The sequence below is a fragment of the Micropterus salmoides genome, unplaced genomic scaffold (genome assembly GCF_014851395.1).
Source record: "Micropterus salmoides isolate LMB-PRFRI ecotype aquatic unplaced genomic scaffold, ASM1485139v1 Ms_hic_scaffold_5, whole genome shotgun sequence".
Taxonomy (NCBI): domain Eukaryota; kingdom Metazoa; phylum Chordata; class Actinopteri; order Centrarchiformes; family Centrarchidae; genus Micropterus; species Micropterus salmoides.
Genome location: NW_024044237.1, coordinates 30,954,211 through 30,970,608, shown reverse-complemented (window position 1 = coordinate 30,970,608; position 16,398 = coordinate 30,954,211). Strand labels below are relative to the sequence as shown.

Below are 16,398 nucleotides of genomic sequence, written 5' to 3'. Positions count from 1 at the left end.
ACTCAACAGGTCAATCAAGACACCAGACAGTGCTTTTTTTCATTAATTAATATATTTTCTGCATTAAAGTTAACATAGTTTTCTTTTGTGCCACCCTTTAATTTTTCAGTAAGTATTTGATATTTTGTTATATTCAGACATGAGTAAATTTAAGACTGTCTCTTGCAATAAATATCATAAAATAATAGAGCTTCACATAATAAATATTTTTTACAACAAAAAAATGTTTAAACAGACATTTTTTCTTTTAAAAAATAGCCAGAATTCCTCTTATGGATTTTGAGCATACAATTTACACAAAAATACAACAACAACAAAAAAAAATGGGAGAATGCCACAGAATGTGTTTAAAGAGTTCAGATGGGTGGTAGGAGAGAAACATATCCAAGTGGAGAAAAAATACTATGAGATGGATGTGCTTTTGTTAATGCAATATGAGCATAGGAACCACGATTTTAGTGTGGTAGCAACCAATAAATTCAAACACACCTGCTTGCTATGAATACCAGGTAACAGCTACATAATTGCCCTATAGTAGATCGTCCTTCACAGATTTGGTGAAAGGCAGCTCCCACTAGGCACACAGACCCAGAGGAAACTGCCTACCTAAAACGGAAGAAAAAACTTTTTCATATATATAAAATAACATGTTAATGAGGAGCTGAGGATAGACACAGAAAGAGTTAAGGCAAACACTGGTCTGTAAAAACATGGTCCTGATCCAGAGAAAAAAATAAAATAAAAATAATTGAGTGGTTTTTATTACTCCTTTGCTTAGCTCCTTAGGTTTCCGCAGCGAGGAGGGGAGGCGGGTGGGAGGTGCTTAGAATGTTTGATAAACATTAACTTGTGACTATCATTATCATTGTCATCATAAGATCCACATCAAGAGTCTCCTGCACACACGCAATCACAAACACACAGGGGTGATCAGGAAGGTTTTTCTTGAGTCTGTGGGGCCCAGCTCTCCAGCTTGCAATAGACAGTGTTGGAGTTCTTGCATCGACAGCCGGGCCTGTTAACCCGGTCGTAGCAGCCCTGGCACGCCTTCAGACACCCCTTGACAGGTGGGTAGCATAGCAGACAGGGGAAGAGTACCGACATTAATCCCATGCACAGGAAACGAGAGCAGCAGTGGGAACGTGAGAGCGAGCAGGGGTGGTCAGCACATGAGTCCCCCTCATCGTCATTGGAGCAGTGGTAGAAGATGCCCTTAACCAGGCACATGCAAGTGCCGTGCTCCAGCGCGCTCTCAGCTGAGCAGAGGCACTGGCCATTGCACGCCAGACATGAAGGCAAGCTCCTGGGAGCCGTGCAGTCACTGCACTTGCACTTCCCACAGCACTCACAGATGAACTGGTGCCCGGCAGCAGCCAGCACCCTGTTGCCAGAGCCAGAAAAGTCTGATTTCCCTTTGCTTTGGGGCTTGAGTGGAGCCTCTAGTGGAGGCTGGTGGAAGTGAGTTCCCTGCTGGGGCTGTAAAAGGGCCTTGGGCTTGGGCTGAGTCCGAACAGGCCGCTCCGCTCTGTGGTGGTGCTGTAAGCTCATGCCAGGCCTAGTGGGGGGCGAGCGTGCCAAGAGTCCCTGCTCAGAGGAGGCACTGCTGTTGCTCCCTGAACTGGCGGCACTTCCTGTGCTAGTGGAGCGGCTGAGCCCTGGTGCCCGAGATCCACCGTACTGCTGTGCCCCAGCCACAACCACCACGCTGCCCCCAATGTGATGGTGGTGACCTGATGGCTGGTGCTCATAATTGTTGTTCACATTGACGAGAATGACCTCGTGAGTTCTCTCCTGCTTGTCCTGGGGCCTGGGGGCCATGCGGGGTGCAGGGGGCCTCCGTACCACCGAGGGCCCCTCTGTATACTCGTTGTTGGAGCGGATGGCCTTGATTTGGTCCAGGGAGAGAATGGCGGCATGCTGGAGCTCCCGCTCGTAATCCGACCTCTGCCGGCTCTCTAGGGAAGGCTGCTGGATCACCACTAATGAACCGCCGGGGCCATGTTGACTTTGGAGCTCCATCTGGGGGGATCACCACTTCCGACATTCACCGTGGACTTGGCATGCATCGGAAAACCTGCCAGAGGGGGGAAGAGAGGCCATGGAGAGACAAAGGAAAAGCAGGGAGGGAGGGGACATCATCAGAGAGAGCCAAAACATGGCATAATTGGCAAACACACATTGTCCTGGAAGATGGGTTAACATGATTCCCAGGCCATTTCAGATTCAAAACCAATCAGTAATATCATTCTTATTATTCCTAAACAATAATAACTTCTGCAGCAGCAAAAATAACAACTTTCAACTGTATTATTTTTAAGGTGAAATAAGCAATATGTGTATTTTAATATTTGATGGTGTATTTAAAGTTAACCCAGACATGGTGTTTCATCCTGTCAACATGACATATATCACTTGATGTCTTTAAGTGAGGCATCCCAGGAAAAAAGTTGACTATTAGCAAGACTTTTTGTACCTTTCTCCTCAATACGCACATATCTAAACTTCAGTAGGCCCTACAAATACTTCCCCTCCTCATTTACATTTGTATGACTAGTTAACATTTAAATGCAACGCAGCGACGACATGAGGACGCGATCCAAGGGAACTAAATGAGCTGCCTCACTTAGTATTCTATTACTACACCAAAAAGGATTTGGGGGAAATGGGGACAAAAGTAGGGTAAAAAAAAAAAAAAAAAACTAAAGGTCAGATCTAGTTCCGACAAAATACAGGCTTTAGTTAAAAATCGGAGAGAGCTTGAAAGTTGTCAGAAAATCAAAACTTCGCCTCACGTTATTAGTTTATTAGAAGCAAATAATGTGTCTATTATACGTGTTTATGCGATATCAGGACTTTTGGTTTGACCCTTCAGGGTTGTTATGAAGCAACACTGACCTGCACGAGGCCAAAACTTACTCAGTTTGCAAAAACACTAAGCCTGGCTGCCCCCGTGAAACACATGAACCTCACAGGAAGAAACACTGCAGTCAAAGCAGAAGTGATCAGTGTTGTCTCTTATAAACTTATAAACTCTTTTTATTTTTAATAGTAGGCCTATACGCGTCAAAGGGCGCACTATACATAGGGTTATCTGCACAGAGCCCGTTCAAAGGGGACGACGTCGTGCGCAGTAATAAAAGAAGGATCCTATAAAACACACAGAGCCGGAGATCAAGAGACATTAACAGACCCATCCAAATACACGGGGAAAAACTTATGAATGAAAACAACCGCAATGGGGGAAGGGTGTTTGTTACATCAGAGCCACGGAAGGACACAGACATGGAAATCCATCAACTTCATCAACTAATCGTGATGAATTTAACCCGCTGTGGGTGTTTATCCCCCCTGCCAAACAAATTGAAATTGAGACGGAAAGTCTTAGCCTTCGTGCACCAGTGTAACAAAACATTTATATCGCTAATGCGGCGCATACTGTGACGCTACGTGCGCTACTATCTGATAATAAATAACATAAAAGCTCATTAATATGCGCAAAACAGTTGTAAAATTGTATGGAAGATACGTACCTATATGCAACCATCCATAACGTCGAATCCATCAACCAAATAGCCTACCAAAACTCCATCCAAAAGGAAGGGGCAATGTCCAAAGGTAGACTAAAAGTTCTAATGCATAACATTCACAGTCAGTTAATCCAAGTGTGAGTGTATCCCTTTGCGTTATTCCCTTTTCTCGGTTAGTTTTACAGAAGTTCAGCGCAGATTACGCATCCATTCCTCCCCGGATAAAACAAAGTAAATCCACGGTGGAGCTCTGATGGAGGAGGGAGAGAAGGCACCAGGAGAACTGCTGCGCACTTGGAGGCCGATCTTTAGGCAAGAGAACACAGTTACAGAAGTCCCGCAGGGATAGCCGTAAAATACAAATAGCGTAAAAACGTCTGGGATAAATTAAATCAGACACGATTGAGTTAATATCCAAGACTTTCTCCTCTTCGGGTGTCCGCGGAGAGTTGAGTTTGAGTTCTGGCTGTTAGGCTACTTATTGCGCTCGCAAAAAAAACCCGTCGCAGACAGCGATGCACTCTCTCCAGCTCTACGGGCCTGTTCAGCACTGAATGAATGGGAACGCAGGGTTCAGTGTTTGCTCGACAAGCCAACTCCCATTGGCCATTCACTCCACTGAAAAAGGATACATCGCATCCGCTCCTGATTCATTGGGCAGATGTGGAAGGCCGGGTGGTAGAGATGAGTGCACTAGTTAAGGTGGAACGGATTTTTATTTTGCGTTGGCTCGATGAGGGGGCTCAAGGAAGAAAAAAACACTAGTTTCCGTTCTAGTGGGTTATGAATAATGACGTGAATACGGTTAATGTGACTAATAGTGATGTAACAAAGGCGCCATTTATTTATATTCTTGCTGATTTGTCATTTTTGGTACAAAAGCCTTACAAGTAGGCTAAAAGCCCATTTTCGTTAATGGAGGCTATTCTCCATTGGATCTCACTTTTTGCTCTGTTTCTAAAATATAAAGTGAAATACCATGTTGGTACATATAAACTTATTATATAAGCCCATTACTACTAATACACTAATAATACAGTAGGCTAATAAAGGCATTATGGTATTTTGTGTTGGTCACAGAAACATAAAGCAAGTAAAAATGATTAACTATCAAATAAACTGAGAAATCTGATTTAATACTGAAGCTTTTGGTTTAGAAATTAAGCTCTTCAATATAAATGCATTAAACCTGTTTAAATGAGGGGTTCAGATACATTTTTAACACTTTACGGACCCTGAAATTACATGTGATTCCCATTAAAATAGAGCTCTGATATGATAAGAAATCAGAAATTCATCTCAGATGATTAAAATAGTTTATAAACAGGGGTCAAAGACTTTCAATGATCCTAAAGCAGATAAGACATTGTAAGTAATAGTGAATGATCTCTGTATTTAACACTAATAACGGGTTTTAACCCCCACTGGTGGAACCACTCTTTGAAAACTACTGTCTGTCGGCTACAGAAATCTGTGTGATTTTATAGACAATTCACGGAGGAAGGATCAACAGGATGTCTTCTATTCTCTCTGGAATGTTCCCATTACGCATTTGCGCATGTCATCAGAGGAAATAAAATGTGCTGCGACGAGCCTGCAGCTTGACTAACTCTCTGATACAGACATTTTCCCACCATTTGAAGAGTTTAATGGGTCGATTTTTGGATGGGGGGTGGAACTGGTTGGGGTGGTTGGTGGTTTAGTCCAGTACCACCTTAAGAAAATAGCTGCCCTGCAGCCAGGGGAAAGACTCCCCCCTCTCCGCTGCCCCCCCCCTTCTGTTCCTGACTGTCTGGTTTGATTGGTGTCGCGGATGCGCTACATCCGGATCCATGAGAAAAGGAAGTTCAATACAAAGTCAATTTATCCTATTCAAAAGAAAAAAATCAATAGATGAGTGACCTCCAGTGCCATTTCGGGTCTACAAAGGCTTACAAAAAATACGGAAAAAGCTGAACTAGAGTTAGTGGACTATTAAAGCGACTGTGTGGCGAAGTAAGGACTGAGAAGTATTTCTTTTGCTGGATGTTAAAATTCAGCTTCTTGGTGATAAAGCAAATCATGGTAGACCGACAGATGGCCGCCTGGATCCCTGTTCTTAGTGGTCGGAAGTGCGGACGGAAATCTCACGATTACAGCAATTAGCTGATTTTCCATGGATGGATGTGATGAATATACCAGCCTTGGCTGTTTTTCCTCCCCGTGGAGCAGCGGTTTCCCAAACTAGGGGTTTAGGAACTGTCAGGGGTCATTGAAGGAGTCCAGAAGGTCCCCAGATAAAAGTCTAATCTACTATCTTATTCCATATGTTAGTGGAAAGGAACATAATATTCTGACAAGAAAGATCATACTCTCCACTATCCGTATAAACGTTTCACCAACCTTGGACTTAATGCAATCTTTTTAAATGTATTTTCTGTCTTTGTGAAAACATTTAAAAACAGTTATTCAAAATCCCACAGGGAACATGCGTTTTCAAAGAGCCATAAATCTTACAATGAAAAAAAAATTCTCTTTGGATGTACAGTAGGCGAAAGCTGAGCAAAAATAGACAAATGCATGTGAAGTCTTAAAATCCAGTGAAACCCTGCTCCCATCAAACCTCATTTTTGCCCTGAAAAAGAATGCCTTTTACATTATTTTGGAGGGAATTGAATGGTTTTCACTCAAATTTGTCTATTTTACAGACTTTTCTTTTTCAGTCTAAGCTATAATACATCTTTTATATATAATTAGTGCTTATTTGTGAGCTTTTATTTTTCTTGTAATGCTCTATTTCTATTAAAAAGACAAGGGCAAACAAAGGCAATGAAAACATAAATAATGCATTTAATACATCATTCATATTTTAGATGATCAAACATGACATGTCAGCTCCTTCTTCAAAACCAACAAATAAAACAATATTGTCCTGCTGAGCGATCAACATAGTGTGTCACCAGTGTTGTTTTGAAACCTATAGTAAAAGCCAAACCAGTACCACATTTGTATTTCTAGTAGCTATAAAATATAAACTTGAACAAAAATTGCAAAACTTGGCACAGCAGCTACAAAAGAGAAATTTAACATTGAAATTGGGCTGGACGTTGTCATATGTCACAGCTGGGGGCAGTTGAAAACCTTTTCTTTTTAAATATTATTTGAAAAAGTTCCTTAGTTGAGACTTCTCCATAGCAGCATGTTCAGAAGAAGCACAGGCCGCTGTGTTGCTGCTGATAGCTGATATACGACTGGATGAGAGAGTCGGGAATCCGGGGCTTCACAGTGTTCAGGGCACTTTCAAAGTGTCTGGCCTCGATATGCTGAGCTTTGATGTCCTCTTGTAGGGCCAGGAGGGCAGCCTCCCTGCATACTGCTGTTATCTGGGACAGGAAACAGACACAGATATTCAGCTGTCAGGCAGAGCGGTCCGTCCACTGAACACCACTGAATCATGTGAGTGCAGTGAAGAGGCTGATCGACTTCATTGACAAACTGTTGAGGGTAGATGTGTTATAGAAATGACTTAGAGCAATGCTTTTATCCTCATACACACAAATACCACTGCACTACAGAGGGACAAGTAGGACAAATCAGAAGGTATATAATCTCTACAACCACATATCTTTACAGTAACAAACACCCTAATGACTGCCCTGCAATTCCTTTGCACTGGGAACAAGTAAGCAATTGACCCAGTCTAGAAAGCAGCTTCTGTGTCCATTTAAAATGTTCTAAAGAGGCTGATCTGAAGAAAATTGTAAAATTACAATTTCACTATACAAATAACATTTTGCAATGAGTGCAAGAGAGGAATAACATTAAATTCCTTTGATTTCATGATGACCAACATGCTAAGTGTCAGAGCTGTAGAACTGTTAACATTCCTTTGGCCCCATAAGGATAGTAAAATAAATAAAAATAATGCTAAAGTGCGAGGTAGAAAGGTTTTGTTTAAATCAATCAATCAATCAATAAATCAAAATTAGCTCAAGGACAAGACGTTAAAGAGAAAAGCTGAATGCTCTGGAAAAGACAATCACCTAAATGACTGAAGTACAACATGTAATTAGTAAAATTTTATAATATTTTCAGGTGAATCACAAGTTGGTGTGGATCTTAAAAATGAACATCATATAACCCATAAATAATACGTTTACATATTGGAAGGAGCTGACATAGTCACAAGAAATTAACTGAAGTTGTACCCAATTTGGAAAAGAGTTAGTGGAAATTTAGTTATGAGCCTGGGACAAAAAAATATTTAATAATCACAGTAGATGTCCTATGTAGCCAAAGAACCAGAGGCTGTTGGAACATGAGTTAACTCACAAACTAACAAGGAACTCTAATGACAATATAAATAACAGCTAACAATTACTAAATTACTTAACTTTGGAGGTAAGTTTTGTTAATCAACTGCATTTATTCTTTGAGTAAGTTTTAGGTTATCAATGTTTGGCTCCTCCTCTGTTACCCTTCAATCTGCAATGTAACAATTTATAGGTAGAAGAAAAAAATGCATTTTTATGGTTCTGGCCTTCAAGATTTCATTTAACTTATATGATTATTTTCGATTATCCGATTCTGTTTAACTAACATTTCTGATCTCCCATGTCTCCTCCTGCAGCCTCTTTACTACAGGACTAATGAAATTATGCAATAGCTGACATGGAGGCGTGCTCCAGCCAGTGCGGGTGACCTTTGGGAGAGATTGTGCACACGGCAGAGCAATGACTCACTTCCAAATCGGTGGCAATGGCTGATGAAGGACAGGCACCTTTTCCGGCAGTGCCACCCTCCTCCCTTTCTAGAAGCACAGCTTTGTTCTGAGCCTGGGCAGCTTACACAACTCCCTCCAACAACAGATTGCAGGAAACTATTCGCCTATACAACCACTGATAATGTCTGGTGGGAGGTCAGTAGAACAGGCGGTCATGTGATGCAGCAGAGCTGTAGAATATTGAACAGTGAAAGTATGTAGAGCAATGTGGTACTGAAATTGTTCACTGGACCAAAGCAACTCTGGTCCCTGCCCTTCCCTCTACTTCCCTGACATGCAAGCTGATACAGAATAATCATATGTACAGTGATGCAAGAAAACATTTAACATCTATCATGTATGTTGAGCAGTCCCTTTACACTGGATGTGAAGGTTCTGCTGTTTTGGACCATGTGTATCAATACACAAGTACTGTGAAACTAAATCACTGCTACCTGCCAACAAAAGGTTCAACAAACTGAGAAACTGTGCATTTACATTATGTTATGTATGCTATGTAAGCCTGTGCTTCAATTGTTTACTTTTTTAAACTTCTTAATTAGGGCTAATGACTTTCAGCTTTTAGAACTCTTCTGAATCAAACAATAGCCTAACCAGCTAACGAGATACTGTTCATCCTGCTCCCACCATGAAGTCCACTATTTTCAACTGTTCTTAAAGTTTTTTGCAGGAGCAAGATTGTAACAGTAGTTGTTAGCTAATGAAGCTAGCTGGCAAATGTTAGTAAGCAAGCATAGCCTGGCCATCTTCATTTGCCCTGCTCCTTGAAAAAAGATGGCATGAATAGGTTTTCTGACAAAATTGGCTTTTAATTGACAATGTTAATCTTTATTTGTTTGTTTGTGGTGGCAGTAGGTTGTGGCTATGCTATCAAAGTGTTAGAAGAGGCTACAAAAGCCCGTACAATAGTGAAAAGCATTAAGAAGTATAAATACAGTAAAGGAATTTATTTTCTTCACTTAGATCGCATTTTATGCACAGTTTAAAAAAGTAGTTTGACAGTTATTTGTCAGTTGCTTGGTTTTCTATGCAGCTAGTTAGTAATGCTCAGTACCAGCTGAGGTCATTCATTACACCTGCTTACACAATGTATAAGGAGGTATAAGTAAAGAATATTATTCCAAAACTCAAAATATCAAGTTTATCATTCAATAGTTGAAAAAAATATATCCATCTTGAATATCTATAAGAATGTATACATGGGAATAAGTACTAGGAGAATTGTAATATTGTATAGCATGTACAGCCCAGGGCAGGTGCTTTGCAGATGTCAGGATGTGAGACCTATTTCCCCCCCTTATTCTTCTGTTTCAAGCCAATGAGCAACATGATTTAGACAGGGTAAACACACAAGGGCCGGGTTAATTTTGTATGAGGGTTTCCCATCATTCAAGACATTTAGGCCTGTCACTAATAATGATGCAAAACAATGAGGCCATGCATCCCGGTTCCCTGTTTACAAACGGAGTGAGGGCAAGTGAGCAAGGAAAGGAGTTAGTGAGAGAGAGCAAGAGAGATGCCACATGTTGAACAATGTGATTTAGTGTTGTTCCCAAGCAACATGCATAAACAGGAACAGACAAACTTTGCAGCACAATCAAACTGTAATTTCTTATTTAGGTTGAAACTAGACATGTTAGCCTCCTTTTGGCCCAATCTCATGATTCAATGGTTAATAATTATTTGGTTGTTTACTTCCACAACACCCCTTGGGTTTATTAAAAAAAGGGGGGGGGAAATGTCTGGAGCTGCTCTCAAGTACACAAACGACACACACACACACACACAGGCCCCCACATTCATGCTCACTGGCTTTATGAGTTGGTCTGTGAAGGCGATCAACAAGCCAGTGTTTCCTGCTGTGTGTTTGCCTGTACAGGCCTTTAAAAAAAACATAAAGCCACAAAGGCAAACAGGGCAAGCAAAAGAGCCAGTTTGTTTGTAAACGTGAAGGCATTCCTAGACTGGAGCCAAAAGTCCAGCACTGACTCCCCTCCAGCACCATCCTGATACCCCTGACCACCCCTCAAAAAGTAATTTACCACCCCCTAAAGATGGCCCCCCGCACTCCTGAGAGGGAAAAAGAGGAGGAACAAGAAAACTGCAACTGCACAGAAATAAGATGGGGGGGGGGGGGGGTTGTCGAGGAGTGCTGACTTGTGGCAGGCCTGATAAATTATAGATCTCTCTCTTTTTTAAATTTTATTGCAATGCAGACCAGTATTCATTTCCTTCATAAATTATGTCAGCAATCACTTAAATATATGGAGAGGGCTAAGCTGATGCATTGCAGTGGCTGCTTTCCGGTGATGTGGGTGAGCTTAGAGTTCCTGGATGTGGCACACAGCCAGTCGTAAAGGCAAAGCAAACGAGAAAAAAAAAGTAATCATCAAGAGTCTCTCAGTTTGGAGACAGACTAAAACTTGCTGACTCAAGATGACCCAAAAGTCAGCCTGATAGTGAGTCTAAGAGAGAGGTTTTGATGACGAAGCAAAAACTGTTTGTACAGTAAGCTCTTCCATTGCAACTGGTTTAGATTTAACAGTAAGGCCTGTGACTAACTCCTAAATATTCACTGACTCATTGGTTTAAATTTATTTATTCAGCAGACGTTTGCTGGTGATACAAACATTCTCTGTGACACCGAGTTCATCGTAGAAGAGATCTTCACAGATCTACTCCTCCTTTACAAATGCCATAAATCAACATGTGTTTATGCTTAACAGACAAAGACCTCTGGTGGCACTGTGTATTCAGTCCAAACGCAAAGCAAGGGTTGGGCGTGGGGCAATTACATACAAGGTCAATGCAAATACGGGGAGCGATGCGATTTTCTGTTGGCGATGTGGAGGACGCGCTGCCGAAGGCAAGACAGTTGCATGACGCAGTGTCATGATAGACTTTCAGCGTTGAGGCTGTCCGGATGTCACCGACAGCTTCAGAGTGTTGTTTGGAGTGGACCAGGCATCTTCACTCACGCTGTAACATTCCAGTCATCAGCATCACAATTTGTTTCAGAGAGTTTTATAATTTATGTAACACCCCAAGAAAAATAAGGGAGAAGGGAGAACAACAGAGGACAGATCAATTTCAAGGACAGGCATATATCATATGTAAAGAGTAGACAGATGTAGCAATAGTAGAAAAATAATATGGAGAAACAGAGTGACAAAAAAAAGTAAAGTATAATATAAGGTACATAAAGCATATTATTAGTTCAATCACCTCTTGTCCTGACCAGGAAAAGCATAAAGTGTTAAGTTTAAAGCTCCTTCCTACACCGCTGCCACCAGCAGCAGAAATGTCCGAAATCCTTGTGTCAGTCATTCCACCTTAATAAAATGTCAGCAGAGCCTCTTAAACCGCAGAGCTTTTAAATGGGTCGCTGGAAAAGTGATAGATACTCAATTGGAGCGCCCACCACATCCTTGTTTCCACATATTCCTCTAATGACAAGTTTCCCCTAGTGGTTCTCATACCCCTCTGAAAACCAAGCCTCACATGCATGAACATCCAAACACACACATATTCTTAAACAATAAAATGTAAGCTCATCTATAAGTCTAAGCAGTGTGAACTGCAGTGGTGAGTGGGAGGGGGTCAGACTACCATAATGACATGTTTTCCAAAGGTTGGCAGTCACATCTACCTCTGATGTCTGTTGGTTATTTCATACATACAGGAAAAGTCATTTAGATCTCTTTTTGATCTTCAAATGGGCTAAAGGTTTTGCTCTATGAAAAGAAAGGGAGCAAGAAAGACAGGCATAAAGTGGTCCTATGTAGAAGTCATTAAGAAAGTCTGGACCCAAAATGGAAGTTCAAAAATGTCCAAAAATACTATTTTAGGCAAGCTGAAATTCACTTCCATCAACACCTTCAGGTGGCAGACGTGCCAAGCGGAACAGTTTAGAGTACTGTAACAGTTAGTTCTAGCTCTTGACAGTAGAAACCACAGCAGTTTTCTCCCTTATTGTTAAGGTCTCCTGTTTGGGAACACTTCGGTTTCCAGTGAAATATAACAACGGACAAGTCGATAAGATGAAAGCAGTGGGCCGTCATTTCAACGAGTATGTTTCTGGCAACACGTCAAAGTTGCTAACTCACTAACGGTACCACACGAATGAGAACATCACTGCAACAAGGGGGAAAAAAACAAAAACGAGCACAGTGCAAACGTTTAAACTGACTTTAGACTTCGAAAAAGGGCAGGCCTTCAATCTGGGATTGATAATGCTTATAGACAGAATAAAAGAGTAAGAAAAATGCTGCACTGTAATCCATATTATTAATTTTTTTATTATATTTTATTAGCTGTGGTATTGTTTTCAGAATATTTTATTTAGTGGAGATCTTGTTAGTAGTTTGAAGCAGTATTTTATTTCTTATTCTTTTATATTTTATATAATTTATTTATATGTAATTTGGAAGTTTGTTTAAAAAATTGTAAAGTAATATGGATGTTTACAAAAGTTCATAATAAACCAGCAGCAATTTAATGTTTGCATTTTTTCCCCCTTACTGTACCGAAAATAAACCGAGGTACATACCACACCGAGATTTTTGTGTACCGTTAAACCCCTAGTTGAAGCCACTGATATCAATGTGGAAATTATGATGCTTTTTCTGTGGTGGTGCTTGGTTTCTGTTATTTGTCTTGGTTTTGTAGTATTATTGAATGTTTAGATATGTGGGTACCACTTTCGAAGATCTGCTTTTAAGTATTTGTGGATTGTGGGTTTTATTTTTATATATTTTTGTAATGGCAATAAGCCATTAATAAGAATATTTGTATTCCCAGGTTGTGAAAAAACCTTTTGACCACTTTCCTTGTGGAAAATAGTTGCAGGGTATCAGGACCAAAATTATTATTATAATTTACAACTGAAGACTTCGAGTTACGGTACTAGTACTTCATTAACAAAGTACTACTACCGTTTGTGACTCCTCCATCACTTGCTAATAATTCCTGATAGCTTATTAGAAAGGAAAACATGATTATTAAACTTAAACTTGGCTTTATAAACAGCTGAAGCTACACAGTTGATGGCTTAGTGGAAGGTTTTATGGCTGATTAGAAAGTGAGAAACCCATGGGTATTTTTTAGATTAACTGCAGACTTGAGTTAGCCAGGTCTACAGTTAATAATAAATAATTATTAATAACCTATTAATTAATAATAACCTATCGACATTAGAACAGGCATGCAGGGCACATTTTGCTCAGGGCTGCAGGCCCTCGCTTGCTTGCCATGCTTCCAGCCATTAGGGTGTCACAACATGAAACCCTGGATACAACAGCGGCCTTTATGCTCGATTGGTCACTGCACTGCACTTCTCTCTGTAGCCACAACTACACCCTAAATTATGCTGCTCGAATGCACAAAGGCTATAACATGTTGGATGTATATACTGTATGTAGAGTGATATACTACAGCACGTCCAGCACAGTATGTGAGGTCCTGTTGTCCTTGTAAGATAAGGCAACACGAAACTTTAAGGACCCCAGAGAGGAAATTAGGCCAATGTAGCAGAAAAATGGTAACAAGATACAGCAAAGAATAACAGAATATAAATAAGAACATAGCAAAGTTGGGGTTACATAAACACACCCAACACTTTTAGCAACAGAACACTGCACAATGAGATATATGAGTGGAATAGAATGTTAGGCATCTCAACATTTTGAAGAAAAAATAGAAGAATACCAAAAAATAATGATACATATGGTCCATGGAAAAGGGAAAAAATCATACAACAAACAGAAACTCACATATATTAGCATCCCACAAACGCAATGTAAACGTACACATAAACATAATCACATGCATACTGATGCAAAACTCCAAAAGCACACAGTGACACGCTTCAGTCTTTAAATGCATCCTACACAAGTCTAGATTTTTCCCTGGAGGAGGTGAGAAGTGGTGCGTGCCATGAGACAACCTGTTCAGCGCGACAAAAATAACCCCTTTTCGAGGGGTGGAGGGGTTAAAAAAAAACAACTTGCGACTGCTTGCAGCGCATACCAACGTTCTCAGGTCAAATCTGTCTGGTGTACTTTTTGCTTCCTACTTCAACAAAGGCGCTCAGTGAGTGTATCAGACCGCCTTAATGAATGGCTTGTTAGCTCGGCTACCGGCATGCACATCCACTAGACCCGGAGTGTGTGTTTACTATCAATCCGCCTTGTGTCTACAGCTGGCTACATCCAGTACTCCCCTCACCCCCCTCCCTCACACACAAACGGCCACATTTACAGGAGCAAGCCCCGTCCCCCGAACACCTCCTCCCACAAAACCTCTCCTCCATCACTCCTGCACACATACTCATACAGTGCACCACCAATCACACACATTCTCAGCACGCTGCACTTGCTCACCTATAGTTAATAATGCACCCGACATGCATTTGCACACATGTGAACAAGCTCATACATAACACACTGCACCTACAAGACCACACAGTTAAGGTTTATGGACCAGTGCACTTTGTAGCATAGGCTACTGTGCACCAAACAAAGTATCTACACAGCAATGTGTAAATACACATTCATGCACAGGTACAAATGTATGTATGCATAAACATAACCACAATCACAGACCGATGCGCAGTGATTTGTGCACACAGATGATACTGGTGGTGTTCTTATGCAAGTAGCATAAAAGTATTAACTCCCTCCGCTAAAATTGCCCCAACCACACCACAGTATCATTAAGGAAATTAAATAATATATATATCAAACAACGCAAGGGCAGAAGCCAAACTTTCAGACACAAAAAAAGTTTCATCTTCCAAAAAGGCAAAGGAGGTGTCTGCAGTGACTTGACTTCGCCATGAGAAACAAGGCTTGACCACAGCTCCATGTGAACCCTATAAGATTACAAGGTGAGGGAGAGAGAGAGAGAAAGAGAGAGAGAGAAAGAGAGAGAGAGAGAGGGTTAAAGAGAGGGAGGTGAGGTTAAGCATGGAGGGAGGAGAGTCACATGGGGAGGGAGGGGAGGGGAGGGGGGTACGGAAACATGGCACATGATCATAAATAGCAGAGTGAAGTGTGTGTAAGCCACGCATGAACGTGCACATGCTTGTGCTCTCAGCAGAGGAATTTAGATTCCATAGAAACCTGATGATGAAAGTGTGTTTGTGTGGGCTTTACCTCACCATGATATGTTACAGCTGAGACAATAGAGACGAAGGGAACATATTACACAAGTATTCCTCCTTTGTATGCTAGAGTAGAAACGTGTAGGCCTGAGAAAATGACCTGCAACTTCAATATTACTATACTGTGCTATAATATTCACCTCCTTAGGTTAGAAAGATGGAAGATACTAATTGTAGAAAAGTCCGAGGATATTCTTCATTAATATCTAAACTGGGAGCACATGTGGCAGGCTACATTGCTTTGCATTTATGAATACTTACACTGACATACACTTTACATATTAGTATATTATAATATGGTGGTACATAGTACTTGTTATTTAGAACAGACAGTTTTTTCTGCATTTATCTGAGATGGGATGGTCAGCCCCCTGCGTGGTAGTGTGTGTGTGTGTGTGTGTGTGTGTGAATGGGTGAATGAGTTGCAAATACATTGTAAAGTGCTTCGGATAAAAGTGCAATATAAATGTAGTCATTAGTAAAAAACATTTAAGTACAAAAGATGCTACTGATAAAAAAAACAGACAAACGTGCTGTATGCTCTCATTCACATATTACTCATGCTTTTTTGTAAATAAAAAACACATCTCTCACTCATCATCATAGTTAATAATGTCTATAAATAGAAGTGACCTAGACCAGTTCAGGCTGAATAAATAGGGTGAGACATTTTTCAGTTAGTTAGCCAAAATGTCTTTCAAAGTTGATGAATAGAATTTCCAATGTACATCTTTTGTGCATATTTGGCCACTTTCTTTGCCATTAAACTAAATAACAACTATGCACAAAAAGGTGGTTCTTCGTCTCTATCCACTGAGGCTAAATTCAAACAATAACATATCTGGTATAAATACAGTACTGTGCAAAGTGTGGGAAAAAATGATAAAGTAAGCCACAAAACACAGGAATTAGCTGACCCAAGACAAGCAGAAAAAAGGACAACCCAC

The 16,398-nt window shown here is 40.7% G+C and overlaps 2 protein-coding genes across 2 annotated transcripts in view; both read right to left on the bottom strand.

Annotated features, from left to right (window-relative positions):
* Positions 1-33: 33 nt before the first annotated feature.
* On the bottom strand, positions 34-4,145 carry spry1 (sprouty homolog 1, antagonist of FGF signaling (Drosophila)). The gene is made up of 2 exons (XM_038699975.1): positions 3,531-4,145; positions 34-2,074 (listed from the first exon to the last, which is right to left on the bottom strand). The coding sequence occupies exon 2, from the start codon at positions 2,017-2,019 to the stop codon at positions 931-933; it is 1,089 nt and encodes a 362-aa protein (XP_038555903.1). The 5' UTR covers positions 2,020-2,074; positions 3,531-4,145; the 3' UTR covers positions 34-930.
* A 2,187-nt stretch (positions 4,146-6,332) lies between these two features.
* The window catches only part of spata5 (spermatogenesis associated 5), a 113,074-nt gene continuing 103,008 nt past the window's right edge, over positions 6,333-16,398 (bottom strand). The window contains exon 17 of the mRNA XM_038699973.1: positions 6,333-6,889. Within this exon, the coding sequence (XP_038555901.1) occupies positions 6,710-6,889 (180 nt within the window). The 3' untranslated portion in view covers positions 6,333-6,709. The remainder of the gene's footprint in view (positions 6,890-16,398) is intronic.